Raw genomic sequence first — 20477 nt, 5'->3', positions numbered from 1 at the left:
TCCAATAAAAAATTTTGAGATAGCCATTTTGTTACAAATAGCTAAAAGATGATACAACAAAAACTCCGGTGTCGACGAAACCCCCAAGATGGGGGACAGGCGTTGTAAGTTATGCCCTGGGGGCATATATGGTTCTTTTGGAAGGGATGCTCGTATAAACTTCAGAGAGGGCTCATTTGATTGAAAATTGAAAGTTCTAGTTCACTTTCTAAGAGTCAAAAGAGATCGGAGGGGAACTATTGCCCCTCCTGTTACAGAAAAAGATCCCATCTTCCCAATACCCCCGTCAAGAAGAGACACTCCCATCTCTGGAAGCTTCTAGCCAGACTGAGGATAACACCAATTTATTTGTAACCCTTCTTCTATTCTTTGCGCCACTACTAGTTACTTACTCCCCGGCTCACGTGAGGTATCACTCCAGGCCGAACCTTATTCAAGTCTTCGAAATGATGACTCTACGTATCAGAATCTCCTTTTTAGAGATTTTTGGTACCAAACCGAAATTTGCACTACTGGACCTGACTTCCCCAAACCAATGTTTGCCCTGTTGGAATTAAAAATAAGCTAGAAGAGGCATCAAAACAAGTTTCGAAAATTATTTCTCACCCAATGTCTATGATACAGTGTAGTGATAATCCCCCCCCCTAATGAATTTTCTTAATCTCCCTTCATTTCATCCCAACAAGACGAAGACAAATCAAAAAATAATTCAACCCATCAATTAGAGGTCAAAAATCCAGATAATAATGTTAGTGACTGGATCTGTCAGATTAAAAATACTGAAGAGTAATCTATTATTCATGAGCTGAACTAATCCGTCGGCGTCGTCTCACCTTTGGAGAATTATATTTCTGCCCAACTAATTGTTGGCCGAACATTAACCCTATTACAGACAGCCAAAATTGCTTTGAAATTAGTGGAAGTGAATAAACTTGACAAATAAGAAAGCCCATTCGTCTCAAATACGTAAATGCGCAAATACGATTCTTTTTGCTGGTTCATGCAAAATAGGAGATGACTGTACTTTTAGACACGATCGATGCTTCAAGCAAGTTTTCTACAAAAAAAAAATAATTGTGATAGTGGTGCTAAAGCAAATTGCAAGTTTTTCAAGCGTGAGAATTGCCAAACATGGTAAAATTGTTCGACATAATGCATACAGCTATAACAGCTGCATCGCAGCCTCGAGAAACGGAATCACCGCACAATCACCGACATGACAAAAGTGATATATGTACGCGCGCGCGCGCGCGCGCGCGCGCGCGCGCGCGCGCGCGCGCGCGCGCGCGCGCGCGCGCGCGCGCGCGCGCGCGCGCGCGCGCGCGCGCGCGCGCGCGCGCGCGCGCGCGCGCGCGCGCGCGCGCGCGCGCGCGCGCGCGCGCGCGCGCGCGCGCGCGCGCGCGCGCGCGCGCGCGCGCGCGCGCGCGCGCGCGTACACACACACACACACACATGTCACACACACACACACACACACTCTCTCTCTCTCTCTCTCTCTCTCGATCTCTAACGCTATGTCTCGCTCTCTCTCGCTCTCTCTATCACTCTCGATCTCTCTCTCTCTATCTCTCTCTATCTCACTCTCTCTCTCTCTATATCTCTCTCACACTCTCTCTATCTCTCTCTCTCTCTCTCTCTCTCTCTCTCTCTCTCTCTCTCTCTCTCTCTCTCTCTCTCTCTCTCTCCCTCTCTCTCTCTCTCTCTCTCTCTCTCTCTGTGCTAAAAATAGCACAAAAGCTAGCATACACAAGCACGTCAGAATTACAATAACAAAACAAAATGTTAGGGGACACACACACACACACCAAGCCATATCAACCCATTAAACTGGGAAACAAAATGGGGGACAAAAAAGTTTCTGTACCTCATGGTCAACATTTGGGGATACAGGTCCAAAGTTGGGTGTTGGGAGCTCCTACGAGCATTGAGTCTTGTATTAGGAAGGGTTGGGGGATTTTCTATAAAGGGAGGGAGAAAACGTCGATGGTAGTCAGAACTAAGGCACTTGTGACCAAAGTCTGCGGTAAGGATGTGACACCAAAGTTCATGGTAAGGATGTGACGTCGTAGATTTCAATGTAATAAGTTCAAGTCTAGCCAAACCTGTGCCATCGTATATAGTATAGGCCGTCCCCAGAATAACATTTTTATTGCTCTTGCACGAGATACTTTCAATTTTAGAACAGTGGTCTTCGGTCAACCCAGGGATGCCATGAACAGGAACAAGCATATTCCAGACCAGGGTCTTATATAAGAACAATAAATTATTTTAAGGTTTTGGATTGATAGTAGGAGAACCGTTTGAGAATGAAGAAAGATTTAAGGAGAAAATAACCTGACTTAAAATAAGTGGGAAATGCCGGGGTTCCAATTAAGGTCATTGTTCAACTGCACACCAAGTAGTTTAACAGGTGCTTTAAATTGTGAAATGCGAGTAAGCTCATTGATAGGGGGCATAGCTAAAAAAAAGAAGATAACATGAAACTGCTTTTGGGTATGCTTCAAGTTTCAGTTTAACATTGTCAAGATCGTTACTTTAAAGTTGTTAATTAGTGAATCGAGTGTAAAATTCAAAGTATTAGATGTTTGACAGAGGTTCCAGTAATGTCAGATCATCACGCAAATTCAAAAGATTTGTCAAAACTTGGTAAAACATTATTAAAAACTAAATGCTAAAGGACCTAACTTAGTCCCTTGAGGTGCTCCACAGGAAATCGAGGAAAAATCCGATGAATCCCCATTAGGGAGGACTAAAAAGTGCTCACGACCTGACAAAAATCTAGATAACGTACATAAAAAAGACTCTCTTACCCCTAAGGTCCGTGCATTATCAATGAATGTCTGATAATCCAAATTGTCGAAGGTTTTCCTAATATCAACAAAAAAAGTCCCAATATCGGAGTCATTTAATTAAAAAAGTTTAAAATCAGTGTCAAATATATAAACGGATGCTTTGATTTAGCCTAAAGGCAGGCTGGTTTGGGTTCATGTTGTCTTGTACATTGTCAAAAACGAAATGGAAAGTAAAATTTTCTAAGATATTAGAAAAAAATGGAGGTTATTGATATTGGTCTTGAGTCAGAGGGAACTTTTGGGGTCTTAGTTTTTGGTATAGGAGATATAATAGCTCGTTTAAAACACACTGGAAAAATACCATCTACAAAACATTGGTTAAAAATAGCAGTTAGAGGTACACTTAAATACTAGGCACATTCCCCAATCAATATGGTATGGATATCACCTGGGTTTACTGACTTATTTGTGTCAAGAGATTCGAGTTTAAGTTGAGTCTGATGAATTTCAATCACAGGAATGTCACTCACTACACTGTTGGCCGGCATATGCTGGAGTGGCGGGTGAATTTCACAAATTGAAGCAAAATGATCATTTATGACATCCGCACCCACTGGGTCACCATTACTGTTCAGTAAGAAAAATTTTGAAGAGACCTTTCCCATGAGATCTTGGACACTTTTGTGGAATTTCTTAGGGTCAGAATACAACAACTTATTGAGCACGTGCGCAGCATGCTCGCATTCCTGCTTTACGGATTTCGCTTACAACAATGTTTCTAAGCTTTCGAGATTCTTGGAAAAATTCTTCCTTAAAGAGATTATCCCGTTCATTTATTAGGCACAAATTTTTTTTATTTATCCACAGTTTGCAGTTAGATTTGCGAGTAAATATATATATGTATATATATATATATATATATATATATATATATATATACACACACACACACACACACACACACACACACACACACACACACACACACACACACACACACACACACACACACACACACACACACATATATATATACATAACTTAAGTAGCATAGTATATATATACTATGTTAATATATATTTACTACTTAAGCATGCTGATTACTTAATAAATGATTTACTTAAGAAAAAAAAATTTTTGCTTTATCATGCGTTTATGATTACTGTTGCCAAGTAGTAAAAAATTAAAGGATCCATTAACGCTCCTGGGCAACCTAATAGAACAACAGAATTGCCTAATTTCCTACATTTAGCTCAGTCCATATTTGTCTGTGTGTAGTTGCGTCTATTTTGCCTATTTCCAGTTCTATGATAGCCAAAGGCTGTTTTCAAAAGTGAAGAAATAATTGTGTTCTAATTATAAAGAATTGGAAATAATTGTTTACTAATTTCTGCAATAAAGAACTTGCAAATATTACATTGATACGTACTCGCATAAAAATTAAAGATATAAGTGCATGAGTGGCTCGAAGTACTCGCATAAAAACTAAAAATATAAGTGCTTGAGTGGCTTAACTAAGGCTTAGGACGAAACCATTCTCGCAGATATTAAATCACAACAATCTAGCAACTACAAAACTTTACATTCTTTTTCTTAAATAGGCAAAATTGAAATTTTTGATGAATGAAGAGCATTCTACTTCAGGGTAGAGGATTTCACAGACTGAATAAATCATTAACCCAACCTTTACTGATTTGTTTTACTTGCTTCTTTACTGATACACAGATTATATTTCTGGTGCTTCTTTGAATAGTTGATATTGACTAGAAAAATTACTTAATTTACAGGCTTTGAGCAGAATTAGAAACACTAACTGACTATCTCAAGAAATATCACCAATAACAGTGACTAGACAATGCTAAGGATGAATCTGTAATAATTGATTAGAAAGCAAAATAAATTGCCACTAAAATAATTCTGAAAACCGAATTACCTAAACTTTAGTAAGGATAAGTATGCTATGTTTGATTCAAACACTAAATATCTAAGAGCAATTTGCCATCAGAAGTTACTTAACAAAGGATCGGTTATATTCCCAAACTTACTTTGCAAAGAGGCAAACCTGCTTAACAAGGAAAGAAGGAAGAGGGCTATTATGTTTGCTTATGGAATCATTTTATGCATATTTGCAGGCCTGATAATAATTTTGTCATTGCTTTTACTAATTACTCAATTAAAAGCTTTAAAAGGTATTCCCAGTAGCAACAGTAACCTTCTTAATATTTACGTTCCCTTTTTATACATTTCTACCAGTGCTACCATCTATATATGTCTTATGTTTTTACTAATGTGGTTCTTGGAGCTACCAGATTTTGTTTGTGTATTTTACAAAGTGACGGAACAGATATGTTTAATTTTAGTTCAGACACATCTGTTTGGAATTGAAGTGGCAACATTGTTTAAAATATATATTCCCAGAATATGTAAGTCATGGAAAGCCAATAAACTAAAAACAATTTCATTGTTCATTGGGTTCTTAACAAGCCTCCCCTTGTTCGGAGGTATTTATATAGCTCGAAGACAATTTTTGTGGTCAATGTGTACAGGTGAGCTCCTCGCCTTTCTTGAAAGAAAGAAACAAGCGAAAAAGGAGATTAGCTGGCTATACTTAGGAAACTTTACTCCCTATTTGTGCTTTTTAGTTGTCACAATTAATGCGTATGGGCGAAAAGTGGTGAATACTAGCGAAACAGATTCGGCTGCTGTTCTTATATTCAATAAGGCACTGGCAGTTCAGATTCCATTTTTTACCATATTTGTATTTTCCAGGGGCATCTATATTTCTTTAATGCCATCTAATATTAATTTAAATCTCTATAGATTTGTGTTTTGGTGTCTCACATATTCAGCTTTAATTATTCTTGGTCCGAGCACAAGTGTTCTTGTTCTAGTATTTAACAATGATTATAATAAAAAGGTGTTGAGTATTTTGGGAAAAAATTCTGTTGCCCCCTTAAATGAAGAATAGATCGTGTACCTATTATATATTGCAGAGACAAAGAAATTGGTATCTTTTAATCAGTCTCACAAGAGCAATATTAGTCGGTCTATAAAAGAGATATTGTGCCGGTTCCACAATAATATCTAGATTTTCACGAAATGATCCATAATTTTCTATCACTTCCATGCAATTCATTAGTTTTGGCATGTTTTCGCCATTTAGATGCACATACCAAGATGCATTGCCCCTTCTCCCTCGCAAAACAAGTCCTGCACGCGTGCTTGGCCGGTTGGTCAATTATTTTATAGCACAAAGAAACCTTTTTATGGAGGTTGAACCTGGTAATTTCTAATCTTTTTTTTTAATCTGAGAAGGGGGTTCAAATAATTTGAATAGCCTAGGCCTAAAAGTTATTTGAATAGTTTAGGCCTGGCCCTCATCTTTTATCCCTTAGAAAATGTCTCAACCCTCGTATAAACACCTATTTTTGAGAGAAAATGTAAAAAAAGATACTCCTTAGATAATTAAGGTTACCCTGAAACAGAAAAATTACTATATTACTAAGCAGCGTTAAAGTTACTTCTACTTCAAACCATAATTCCGTAATTGTCCGAGCAAGGGAAAAGGAGGGTCTCTCCTAGCTCCTGTGAGGGATAAATAGAGGACATAAGTATTTGTTGACTAAAATTTATAAGCCAGGGATGGAAGTCGTGTATTTAAAAGAAAACAGTGAATATCATACTGACAAGAAAAAGCGCCACTTTCTCTCTACTTTTCTCGAACATCCCCTTTTTAACGACTATAAATCTCAGATTACTTGATTTGTCAACTGAACGTAACGTTTTGCTGTTGCTGTACACCGGTCTTGTTCCCGTGGTCGGTCATCTGGTGGTTTGGTGGTTGACATGAAACCAACACTAGCCACACAATTTTTTGATTCGTCTAGTGATTTTTTTGAAGTTCGGTTTTGTGATGCTGTCATTGTCACCGTTTACGTGCCAATGGGCTATATTAATGAGTCATCCAAGGGACTTTTTGCACTTAGTACACCTCGGATGTCAAGTGTCTTGACAAAGTCAATGACCTTGGTCTTTTGTGTGTGATTTTTTTGCAGTTCGGTTTTGTGATCCTGTCACTGTCATCGTTTACGTGCCAACGGGCTATATTAATGAGTCATCCAAGGAACTTTTTGCACTTAGTACAGCTCGGATGTCAAGTGTCTTGACAAAGTCAATGACCTTAGTCTTTTGTGTGTGATTTTTTTGCAGTTCGGTTTTGTGATGCTGTCATTGTCACCGTTTACGTGCCAACTGTTTGCACTTAGTATAGCTCGGATGTCAAATGTCTTGACAAAGTCAATGACCTTAGTCTTTGTGTGTGATTTTTTTGCAGTTCGGTTTTGTGATGCTGTCATTGTCACCGTTATACGTGCCAACTGTTTGCACTTAGTATATCTCGGATGTCAAGTGTCTTGACAAAGTCAATGACCTTAGTCTTTTTTGTGTGATTTTCGCAGTTCGGTTTTGTGATGCTGCCATTGTCACCGTTTACGTGCCAACTTTTCGCACTTAGTACAGCTCGGATGTCAAATGTTTTGACAAAGTCAATGACCTTAGTCTTTTGTGTGTGATTTTTTTGCAGTTCGGTTTTGTAATATTGTCATTGTCCCCATTTACGTGCCAACTTCTTGCACTTAGTACAGCTCGGAAGTCAAGTGTCTTGACAAAGTTAATAAGCTTAGTCTTTTGTGTGTGATTTTTCTGCAGTTCGGTTTTGTGATCCTATCATTGTCACCGTTTACGTGCCAACTTTTTGCACTTAGTACAGCTCGGATGTCAAGTGTCTTGACCTTGACAGGTCAAGACACTTGTCAATGACCTTAGTCTTTTGTGTGTGATCCTAGGAAATTCTAATTTTGATTACATAAACTTTGATCCTTAGACTTATTCTTTTTTTTAGTGTTGGGTATGGTATTTAGGATGAAGGTTAAAAAAAAGTGGAGAAACATACTGATGGAGAAATATATGGATTTCACATGTGTGGATAATTCAGGTAGTGATCCCGTTCTAGGCAATATTAATTATAAATGATCTTTGGTTATTTCGATTAAGTAATATATTAGATTCAGTTTATACTTCAGACGCATTCCCTTGTTTTTTTAACATTATGCCTGATGTGAACCACTCTCCTTCAATTCATAGCCCGAAAAAGTCATCTGTTGTCACTACTAGTGACTAGCAACGGGTTTTGCAGGACCTGCTTAGAAATACATTGTATGTTGTTTTAGGTACAACTCATATCCCCTTTGATTTATTGACAGAGCGTTCGGAAAAAAAAGAATCTAAGTGAATTGCGAATCCACTGCAGTAAATTCGCGTATGCTTTGCATATGGCTGAGAAAGGTATATGTGCCAACAAGAAAGATTAAAACTTGGCACTAAAGCACCTGGATTCCTTTCAAATGTTTTTCCACGAAAAGCTTGTAATTCGATAAAACTATGGCTTTCGGCTTTGTAGGTGCCATAGTGGTATCATATATGGACTCAACAAGCTATTAAATAAAAAAAAAACAAGTTTTTTTTTACTGAAAGTAAGGAGCAACATTAAAACTTAAAACGAAGAGAAATTATTTCGTATATGGAAGGGGCTGTCCCCTCCTCAGCGCCTCGCTCTTTACGCTAAAGTTTTTATTGTTTTCAAAAATAAAGTTGTGACACCAAGTCAAATTTTATCGTAAAGAGCGAGGCGCCGAGGAGGCGACAGCCCCTTCCATATACGGAATAATTTCTGTTCGTTTTAAGTTTTAATGTTGCTCCTTACTTTCAGTTAAAAAACTTGTTTTTTTATTTAATTTTTGAACCTTTTTGAATTATTGCAGGTTTTGATTTTGGCTCACCGTACATGAATACTTAAAACAAAATTTGCATATTAATTTTACTTTTATTTGGTTAAATGGCTTTCTCGAAAGTTATTAAATTTTCTTTACGAACATTTTATTTTTGTTTTTATTAGTAATAAATATAATGTAACTTACGAATTAACTTACGTAACGAACTTTTATATTAATATGTTTTTAATACGTATATTAGGGGGTTCGCCCCCTAGTTAATACCTCGCTCTTTGCGCTAAAGTTCGAATTTTGTTCCAATTCTTTAAAAATGACCCCTTAATCACAAAGTTAATTGGAATAATTAGCTCTTATGAAAGTACAAAAAAATCTTTGGCTTAAAGAGCATGATATTGACTAGGGGGCGAACCCAATCATATACGTAATAATTTCTGTTCGTTTTAAGTTTTGTTGTTGCTCCTTACTTTCAGTTGAAAAACTTGTTTTTCTATTTAATTTCTGATCGTTTTTAAATAATGCTGGGAAATCCGACGCCCCCTTCATAGCAATGTCTCTTCCCCCAGTGAAAACTTCCCTCCATGGAAAGATCCTCCCACATAACCCCCGACCCCTCACTACCAGAAAATATCCCCCCTGAAAACGTCTGTATACTTCCCAATACCCAATACTATATGTAAACATTGGGTAAAGTTCATAACTTCCAGCCCTCCCTCCGGGGCCTTTGGGGGATTAAGTCATCCTAAAAGACATATTTATAAGGTTTTCGACCATGCTGAACAACATGGTTATCTCAAAATTTTGATCGGGTGACTTTGGGAAAAAATGAGCGTTGGAGGGGGCCTAGTTGTCCTCCATTTTTTTGGTCACTTAAAAAGAGCACTAGAACTTTTAATTTCCGTTCGAATTCGCCCTCCCACGATATTGTAGGACCACTGGGTCCGTATGATCACCCCTGGGGGAAAAAAACAAACAAATAAAAAACAAATAAACATGCATCCGTGATCTTTCTTCTGGCAAAAAATTAAAAATTCCACATTTTTGCAGATTGGAACTTGATACCTCTACAGTAGGTTTCTCTGATACGCTGAATCTGATGGTGTGATATTCATTAGGGTTCTGTAACTTTTAGGGGGTGTTTCCCCTTTTCGTCGAAAATCAGGCAAATTTTCTCAGGTATTTTCTCGCGTAACTTTTGATGAGTAAGACTAAACTTGATGAAACGGATATATTTGAAATCAGCATTAAAATTTGATTCTTTTAATATATCTATTGGTATCAAAATTCCGTTTTTTAGAATTTCGGTTACTATTGAGCCGGGTCGCTCCTTACTTACAGTTCGTTACCACGAACTGTTTGATGATATTCAATGACCGACGATAGGTGAGGGTCTGATCATAAATTGTCGGCTTTTTCTACTGGATCTTGAGTTGATTATTATTAAGATAAATTTTCTGTTCCTATTTCACAGTTGCTAGACAGTTGCCTTCTGAAACTGAATAGTTTTGTTTTTACGTGCAAATACAAACCATATAAATAGTATGTCTTTGGACACCATAAAGTGAGAATAAAATAAAGTTGCCTTGGTACGATTTTATTTCACCTAAAAATATATCTTTAGGTAGTTAGATGTTTGTGGAACATTGGGTTCTTCTGTATCACGTGATTTTCAATTTGGGAAGAGTGCCATCGTCTTTTAAGTTGGGACGGTGACACCCATTTCAAAAAAGATACAGTTATCTGAGTGCTCAAATTTTTGACCAACTACAGTCATGATATTATTTGGTAAGTTCCTTGAGCTACTTATTATTGAAGAACTGCATTCTACTTCCCATTGCAATTTCATCTGTAAGCACAAAGTCAAGCCTTAGCTGGCAGGAATCAAAACTTAGTTAGCTGTGACCTCAAGAGGTCAAAAATCCAGATAATGTTAGTGACCGGATCTGTCAGATTAAAAATACTGAAGAGTCATCTATTATTCATGAGCTGACTAATCCGTCTGTCTCACCTTTGGATAATTGTGTTTTTACCAATCATTGTATTGACATTAACCCTATTACAGACATCCAAAATTGTTTTGAAATTAGTGAAGTGAATAAACTGACAAATAAGAAAGCCCATTCGTCTCAAATACGTAAATGCGCAAATATGATCTTTGCTGGTTCATGCAAAATAGGAGATGACTGTACTTTTAGACACGATCGTGCTTCAAGCAAGTTTCTACAAAAAAAAAATAATTGTGATAGTGGTGCTAAAGCAAATTGCAAGTTTTTCAAGCGTGGAAATTGCAAACTTGGTCAAAATTGTTCGCATAATCATACAGCTATAACAGCTGCTCGCAGCCTCGAGAAACTAAATCACCGTACAATCTTTGACCTGGCCAAAAGTGATATATATATATATATATATATATATATATATATATATATATATATATATATATATATATATATATATATATATATATATATATATATATATATATATATATATATATATATATATATATATATATATATATATATATATATATATATATATATATATATATATATATATATCAGCTCAAGAATATATGACCTCAAGAATCTAGTTGGATCGTTGGGACGCTTGTGACACCCTTTTCTTGAAGAGAAACCTAACAAAAGTAGGAGAACTAAAGAAAAGATGAGGAATTTATTTTAGACAACCATCAAAGAGATTGTCGTGATTGCCTTAAGAAATACAATCCTTATACAATCCTAAAAATGACTTATGCCAGATTTGCCCCCCACTCAGACTATGTGTCTTGGATTTATCTCAAATTAGCCGTGGCTTGATGGCAACTTGATTTTAATCCAAAGGCGAGGATGCTTGATTTAATTCTTCACATCAATGCCAAGTACGGCTTTTTTTGAGCAGAGGATTTTGATCCTGCTCAGCATCTGTGCCAAGAAAGGGGGGGGTACTTAGGTTGGTTCTTCAGACGGAAAAAAGCTGCCTCATTTTGTTATGATTTTGAATATTGGCTGGGAAGGGGAAAAGAGAAAAGCTGAAAACCCCGGACTAAGCAACAACGAGATTATATGACAATATCTAAATCTTTAAGTACTTTTCATATTTTAAGTATATTTTTTTTATCTTTAGGTATACGGTCAGGGCAGAATCTTTTAAAATGAATGAGATGAGTGAAGAGTATTTTCATGTGTGTTAGCATCAGTTGGATTAACACTGCATCGATTTTTTAATAGTGGTTATATAATGATCTTCACGTGCGTCCATTTTTACTTTCCTAAAACAATATCAGATTTCGGTACACTGTAAAATGGGGCGCAAATTGTTCCCAGGCAACGAAGTGCTACAGTATTAATGTCCACAAAATGTATAAGTGTCCCTTTGTTTTATGGCATTTATGCAGCAATAATTCAAAAGACAAGTACAGCAATAGTGGTGATAGAAAATAAGAAGGTGTCTTTAATCTTAAACTTTGTGTTGGATTTATGTCTCAATGAGTTTGTGCCTGATTTGAAAGGATCTACTAAGGAATATCAACTTTTTGGATAATAAGTAAGCTATGATATTTTTGGAATCGCATAAGTTGCATGGAAATAACTATTTTCCAGAATTAATTTCAAGGGTATTTTCCAGAGACCTTCTATCATTAATTAACAGTCCTATTTGCGACTACTAATTTGCTAAATAAATATACACTGAGAGGCTGCTAACCAAAGTGGTTTAGTACGCTAGACATTTCCTACCAAATCCGAAGATATATATCCCCTACCACTTCGAAAGGCTTCATTCTTTAAGTTCTGGCTATGAAATTATTGAGAATTTTGACTGATCGAAAAGATGACACAGATAGACAAGAAAAGATTGTGGAAGAAAATTATGAAATTCAAAGTCAAGGATGAAATTACCCCAGGCTGCTAGGAAATGAGTGATTTGTTTATTGATTAAAGAGGACATTATTGCTACTGTGAGAAATATTAAAATATAAAAGTGAGAAAGGAACAAAATATCTTAAGTTTACAGAAATCACAGCTTAAATTGTTTTTTTTTTGCTTTTGCGCGATCAAAAATTATTATGATTTTTGATATTGTCATTTGTATTTTTGCATGCTTTATAATAATAGTATCATTTTTTCTAATAATAATCCAAAAAATGTCGCTTAAAGATGAAAACGCTTATGATAATGATTTAATGAGTATTTACATACCATTGATTTATTCTTCGAATTGCATGGGTATTTACGCGTCAATATCATTTTTAATAATGTGGTTTTCCGAACTTCCAGATTCTATTTGCGTGTTTTATAGAGTTTTGGAGAATCTAGGGCTCAGCCTTGTCCAAACTTGTCTATTTGGTCTCGAAATTGCTGTTCTATTTAAGATATTCATACCAAAAATAGCCAATTCCTGGACAACATATAAGTTAAAAACTATTTCAGTAGTAACTGGTTTTTTAACAACTTTACCGTGGATAGCCGCTATTTTTATTGCAAGGGGGCAATTTGTCTGGTCACTGTGCACAGGTGAACTCAAGTCATTCTTTCAAAGAAGTGTACATGCAAAAAAAGAGATAAATTGGCTGTTTTTAATAGTACTTGTTCCATTTGTGTTTTTTTCACTGATTGCAATTAAAGCTTTTGATCGGAGCCTAATTAAACTTGATAAAAATATAAAAGAATTTGTTCCATTATTCAATAAGGCACTAGGTGTTCAAGTACCATTATTTGTAGTATTTTCTTTCACCAGAGCTTTTTACATTTCTGCTGCTCCTTCTGATGTAGATGAGAATCTCTACAGATTTGTGTTTTGGTGTTTATCTTATATTTCTTTTACAGTACTTGGTCCAGGTACTATGTGTTTTTGTGCTATTGTTCAGTCCCAGCTATAGAATAAAAGTGTTTAGTTCTCTCAGAAATAACTCTGTAAAACCTGTTAGAGACATTGAAACAAGTTGTACAATTTAGAAAAGTCTATAGGGTACAGTCCCACTTTTAGGGGATGGGGAATGGTCAGGGGAAGAAAAAATCTTTATATGTCGATTATACTGTTGAAATATTTTTTTTTGCTTGAATGAGAGTGTGGCCACACGCCATGAATAGTTTTCTCTTGTGGCGAAGAAAACAAACAACATATTTTCTCTTATAGACCCTAAAACAATGCAATTTATATGGTCTACAGGACATAGTCCCAGTTCTGTTTTTAGGTGCGGGGAATGACAACCTAAAGGGAAAACCTTTAAATTCTATAGCCTATCTTACTAGGTAATATTGCAGATTACACGAAAAAAAAACCTCCAAGTGTTTAGTATAGTCAGAGTAGAGTCAAAGCAAAGTCAGAGTCTCATTTATAGGGAAAAGAAAAAACCTTTATACTTCCAAAATGTATCTTACTAGATTGAGAGTGCAGCTCACATACCTGAAATTCCCTCCTCTTGGAGAGAGGAGGTTATATGTATTTTTCGCTTGTGTTTTTTATCTTGATAGTATCATTTTTGGGTTATATTCACCATTCAGTTATGAATAGGCTACTTTATTGCATAGTTATCGGATAATGTCATTTATTATTGTTTTTTTTTGTAAGCCAAGTTGTGAATAGATAAAATAAACATCAATATAAATCATTAGAAGTCAATTTTCTTTTTCTTAAGGTTTGTTCTATACTTTGTGATGTTTTCCATATAATGTGTATTTCTTTTTATCACAAGTTACTAATAGATGAAATAAATAAACAATATGAATCGTGGGAAGTTAACAGTTTTTTTAGCTTTGATCTTTACTGCAAATTGTCATTTTTCTGGGAAGGGAATCATTACTATAAAGTTCCAACAAAGATATAATAAAACAAAATTGAGTTTACATTAATGAATAATCAAATAAAAACTTGTTGAGGTACAAAGCAAGCCGAGCCAAATATATGCTCCTTAAACCAACCCCCTAAAAAATTTGAGCTTTAAAGAAATCCTATGATGTTTTTAGACTTTAATTTAACTAAATCTGTTTAGAGGCTCAAATCTTCAGACTTCAGTCTAAATACCCAATTAAAAACTATGGCATTGCATTCATTAAAAACACATAATGATGTTTCTATTGCAGGAGAGGCAGGTGTGGTCCCAGATTGAAAGTTTAGAAACGAGATTCATTAGTACAAGTAGGAATAGTTAGAATGAAGTACAAAAAGATTTAATTTCCTTTCCTAAAAGACCCAATTTACTAAGAATAAGGTATTAATAATTAATAATTAATAATGTATTAATAATAATGTATTAAAAAAATAAGCATGATACAATTTCGAAATTCTGAATGCCTATTTTTAGGCACTCAAAGTGCAGCTTCTTTTGTCAAAAGTGCAGCTTCTTTTGTCAAGATAGGATGTGAACGATTAGCTTCTAGCTTTCATAATTCTGTCTCTCTTTGTCCTTTTCACAATCTTTCACAATCTATTTTTTCATTCTTGGCAGCCAAAACAATTCAATTTTTTATGACTAAGAATTGCAGCCTGAGCGGGCATGACATGGTAGCTTATCGTTCAATAGTTGCAAAATATGTCATGCCTACCAAATATTTTCTTTTTTGGTCTAAGAGTTCAATTCTCTGAGTAGCCAGAACAAAAATTATTCTTTACCTTTTAAAGTTTTTCGAGATAAAAAGATTTATTTTTTATTTTTAATTATTTTTTAAGCAGGTAATTGATATAACTACGATTTTATAAATACGCATAGGTGTATACAAAGGTTAAAGGTGACGAGGCCAATATCCTAAACTACGTATCATCTTCTTTTTAAAAAATATATCCTGTATATTAGCAGACTGCTCGGTGCAGAGTGAGCAAAAAGCAAAGAAAAAAAAAGAAACGCAGCTATAAATAAGAGGAGAAGGTAGCAGAGTATACATGTAGCTTCGTCGAACCTTCTCATGGGTAGCCTTATGTCTTTAATTTGCAAAGGCAGAGCGAACAATAGATAAATAACAAAACAATCCAATAATTGTTCCCAGGCAACATAGCCAACAAAAACCACAAGGTTTTCATTTCTTCATGGCATTCAGGCAACAGAAGTGCTGAAGACAAGTAGGCCTATAGTAATTGGAAGGTGGATAATGCATGAAACGGCGATCTTAAAATTAAGTGCTCTAAAAAAGGAAATTTTTCGGTTTTGTCTCCAACAGTTTTACTGACGATGGCTATTTCCTTAGGTGTGGAACTCGTGCACATAAGCATTTCTATACAATAACAGTTGTTTATGGTTAGGCTTGTGCCCCTAATTCGTAAAGGCAGGCTGGGCAATGGATAAATAGCAAAATAAGTCACTAACTGTTTCCGGGCAACATTTCAAACAAAACCATAAGTTGTTCATTATTTGATTGCATTCAGGAAACGGAATTGCTGAAGACAAGTACCATAATTTCAAGATGAACTATTTAGCGCACAACTTAAAATCTTAAAACTCAGTGATGGATTAAAACAAATCTTCAATCTTGAACAATTTTGAATGTGATGGCTAATGCTTTAAGTGTGGCACAAATATTTGGCTAGTTTATTTAGATTCAACACGAAAGCGGTTCTTTACGATAATGACTTTCTAATTGAGTTTAAGGTAAACGTTACTGCTGAATGTTTCATCCCAAAACGCTCAGATAGATGGGAGAAGAATAGCAACTGAGTTGACACCCTTGCTAATCTTTTCAATAAAAGTGAATTGACAAAAATATTGACTGATGAAGGACTTCAAGGAAGTGAGCATAATATATCGATGGAAAAAATTGTGAAAAGGACATGTGAGAGACGGAATTATAAAAGCTAAAACTAAGCTTTCAAATCCTATATTGACCTAAAAAAAGGGCAAATTACAACAATTCCTACGCGTAACAAACCCTATGTCTATTATATTAATTACAACCAATCTTTGGTAAATCCTATCTTGATAAAAAGATTGTAAAAAGAACAAAGAGAGACAGAATTATGAAAGCTAGAAGCTAATCTATGACATCCTATCTTGACAAAAGAAGCTGCACTTTCCCTCTTATTTGATCTAGCAGAAAACTAAGTACATAAAAAGTAGACATACAGAATTAAATATGCCCCCCCAAAAAAAAAAAATAAAAAAAAAATTAAATAACAAGTATTGTGCCCATATCGCTCTTTACTTAGGCAGTGCTATTACGCTGCATATGATAAAGGAGTTACTGGATATATCCACCTCTATAGAAAGTTTCAATATAGGGTAGCAGTGAAGCACTGAGATTTAGCTTCCCATCTCGAGCTAAGAGAGTTCCCAGCTCGAGCTAAAGTGTTTTTCGAAGTAAATAGAAAAGAAAATTGAAAAAAGAAATTTGCATCATGCTTATTTTCGACATTGTCGTTTGCGTATTAGCATGCACACTAATTATGGTATGCCTATTTCTACTGGTAGCACAGAAAAGAGCTTTGAATTCTATAAATACGGCAGAGAGTGAGCTCATGAGCATTTATACACCATTGATCTACTTTTCAAATGGTTTAGGTGTTTACGTGTCAACTTCATTTTTAGTGATGTGGTTTTTCACACTGCCAGATTCTATTTGCTTATCTTACAGATTTTTGGAACAATTGGGTATGGTTTTTGTTCAAACTTATCTCTTTGGTCTTGAAATAGCAGTTCTATTTAAGTTATTTATACCCCGAATAAGCCAATCCTGGAAGACATGCAAGTTCAAAACAATTTCAATATTGTGTGGATTTTTAACTGCTTTTCCGTGGATTGGTAGTATTTTCATTGCTAGAAAACAGTTTGTCTGGTCGCTATGCACGGGTGAACCGGAATCGTACTTCCGAAGAAGATTGCAAGCAAAAAAGGAGATAAATTGGCTATTTCTATTAGTCTTGGTTCCATACATATTTTTTGCGATTACTGCTATTAAAGCTTTCAATAGAACTCCTGTGAGATCCGACAGAAATATAAAAGATCATACTCCCATGTTTAATAAGGCGCTAGCGGTACAAGTACCATTATTTGTAGTTTTTTCTTTTAGCAGGGCTCTTTATTTTTACGCTGTATCGTTTCATACCCCTGAAAATATTTACAGATTTGGGTTTTGGTGTTCCTCTTACATTGTTTTTTTTTGTACTTGGTCCAGGTACGAGTATTTTTGTGTTAATATTCAGTCCTAATTATCGTATGAAAGTGTTTAGCGTTCTTCGAAATAACGCTATACACCCTCTTCAGATTTGAGAATTGAAGGAGCTTAGAAAAACATGAAAGTCACTAAAATTGTGTTTAATTTAATTGGTTTTTAATGAAGACTTGTCTAATCATTGTGCGTTGATACAACCGTTGTAATTATATTTGGTAAATTAATTTGGTTCTTGTGTGCTATTTCCTGTATGTTAAAAATATATAATATTTTTAGAAAGCATCTTGCTGTCTCAAGAATCACACTATACCTATATTGTACTTTCTAAAAAAAATATTGCGTTTTCTTAAAAAGTTGCAGGCAAAAAGGAATATAAATTTACTATTTGCATTGGCCATCGTTCCATATAATTTCTCCATTTCGAACATATAAGGCTTTTGATAGGCCCCTGGCAAACTTTGACAGGAATGCAAACATAATGTTAAATAAGGTACAAGATGTAGAAATTCTATTATTTGTAGCTTTTTCTTTTAGCAGAGCTCTTTACTTTTTAAGCTTTAATGTTTCATATCCATGACAAAATTTAAAAATTTCATGTTCCTGTTGCGTGACTTTTATTTTGCTTATTCAGGTACGATTATTTTTATGTTATTATTTAGTCCTAGCTATCGAGTGAAAGAACCGATAGAACTTAGAAAGAACACCTTATATGACGCGCACAATATAGACCTGCCCAAGTTATGGTATAGGGACCTTTTAGGCAGCCTTCCAGGCAACTTTTATTTTTAACTTTACGTTGTGTTAATGAAACTCATAGAAAATGTCAAAGTTTCTTATTAAGACATGCTTAATCATTGTGCGCTGTAACATTTGTGGAATTGCATCGATATCGATAATCTATTTTCTGTGCGGTTTTCTGTATTTAAGACACTTAATAACCTTCTAGAAAAACCATTACTAGAATTATATATATATATATATATATATATATATATATATATATATATATATATATATATATATATATATATATATATATATATATATATATATATATATATATATATATATATATATATATATATATATATATATATATGAAGGTTGTTCTAGTAAGTGTCTTAAATACAAAAAATTCTAAAAAATACAAAATATATATATATATATATATATATATATATATATATATATATATATATATATATATATATATATATAAATCAACCTCTCGTAGTACAATTTTAGTCAGAAAACTGTTCCAATCTATTTCAAAGCGTTGGCAACGCTGATGATTATGCAGCCGCCATTACTCATAGCCTTTTCCTTTTAGCAGAGCAATTTAATTTCGTGCTGAACCATTTCACATCATTTATGTCAATTATGTTGGTCAAATATGTTTCCCGAATCATTAGAACATAATGGCAAAATAGTGGCAAAGAAAATTTTGCAACCTAAGGAAAACATTGTTGAATAAATTTTTAGGCTGGAGTGCATAATTGTATGAAAATAAATGTTTTAAGTTCTGAATTTCATATATAGCTTTTGTGTTTTCTAATTTGTATTATACGTCTGTTTGCGTGGCATTTATGATTTAGCTAATGCTTAGAACGTTCATTTGTTTTTTAAGGTTACACTTTTAATATTACGTGAAATCATATGAATGAAATCATATGAAATCATATGAACATTTGGTGAAGGTGGGTACGTGCCTGAAAATGGAAAGGGAAGAGAAATGATAGTTTTTGTTGTTTTTATTAGTAGAGATGGGGGTGTTACTCGTGTCCCTCACCCCTGCTGCCACCAACAAATTTTTTACATAGTTTAATGAGGACAGGGTCAATGACCTCTTTCTCCACGTGTGATTTTGGCACGTTCTCAGCGAATGTCAATGTTGTTATTGTTTCCGAGGCAAAATGCCAAGGTCAATGTTGTTGTTATTGTTTCCGAGGCAAAATGTCAAGGTCAATGTTGTTTTGAATAGAGTAATTAGAGAGAACACGTGGTTAATGGGATCAATGTTGTTATCATTTCCAAGCCAACTTTCCTTTCTGGTCAGTCTAGAGTTGGCAGTCATTAATCAAATTGTTTCCAGGGAGTGTCTGACAGATGACGTCAAGTTAATTAATGTCTTTGGAGTTCGACCAGAATTGTCTCCAAGACAAAGTTTTGATCACACATGACAGATGATGTCATGATTGATTGATTGACACGAAAGGGGAATTAATTTGTTGTTCTAAAGAGAATTGATTCACGAAAGGGGAATTAATTTGTTGTTTCTAACAAGAGAATCGTTTCCGAGCAGACGTATTGATCTTAGCGCGTGAAAAGGTTTCCAAATAATTGAAATGCATTGGCGCAGAGATGCCAAACAAAAGGAACATGCCGAAATTCCGTTTAGGGATAATTTTGGCGAAACCGTTTTAGCTATTTTATGGAACTATTACGGCGAAACAGCTAGAGACATTTTAAAAGGTGATTTTTGAAGAGATTTTGGAGGAGGTTTTGAGTGTGGTCGTTATAATACACAAGTTGTATTTTAACAGTGTTGTGAGGTCCTCTACCCCAACCCAAAGGGCCCCGATTGCTCTACCCCAACCCCAAAGGCTTCTCATTCCCCCCTCCAACCCCGCACGCCGTCCCTCGGCCGCAAAGGCCCCCCAAGCCCCCAAAGGACCCAGAGACCCCCAAAGGCCCTTCTCGGTGCCCCCAAAGGCCCACACCCGGTCCCCAAAGGTCCAACGGGCTCCCAAAGGACCATTCGGTCCTCAAGGGCCCCCAGATCCCCCGAAGGCCCTCCTGGC

At 35.4% G+C, this 20477-nt stretch overlaps 1 protein-coding gene across 1 annotated transcript in view; it reads right to left on the bottom strand.

Annotated features, from left to right (window-relative positions):
- Nucleotides 1-2339: 2339 nt before the first annotated feature.
- Nucleotides 2340-20477, bottom strand: part of LOC148947304 (putative oxidoreductase PXDNL) — a 178797-nt gene continuing 160659 nt past the window's right edge. The window contains exon 9 of the mRNA XM_089096563.1: nt 2340-2458. Coding sequence (XP_088952689.1) covers nt 2340-2458 — 119 coding nt within the window. The remainder of the gene's footprint in view (nt 2459-20477) is intronic.

This window comes from Artemia sp. Qi Xiang Cuo, chromosome 11 (assembly GCF_049724085.1).
Source record: "Artemia sp. Qi Xiang Cuo chromosome 11, ASM4972408v1, whole genome shotgun sequence".
Lineage (NCBI taxonomy): Eukaryota > Metazoa > Arthropoda > Branchiopoda > Anostraca > Artemiidae > Artemia > Artemia sp. Qi Xiang Cuo.
This window is presented reverse-complemented; position numbering and strand designations above follow the sequence as displayed.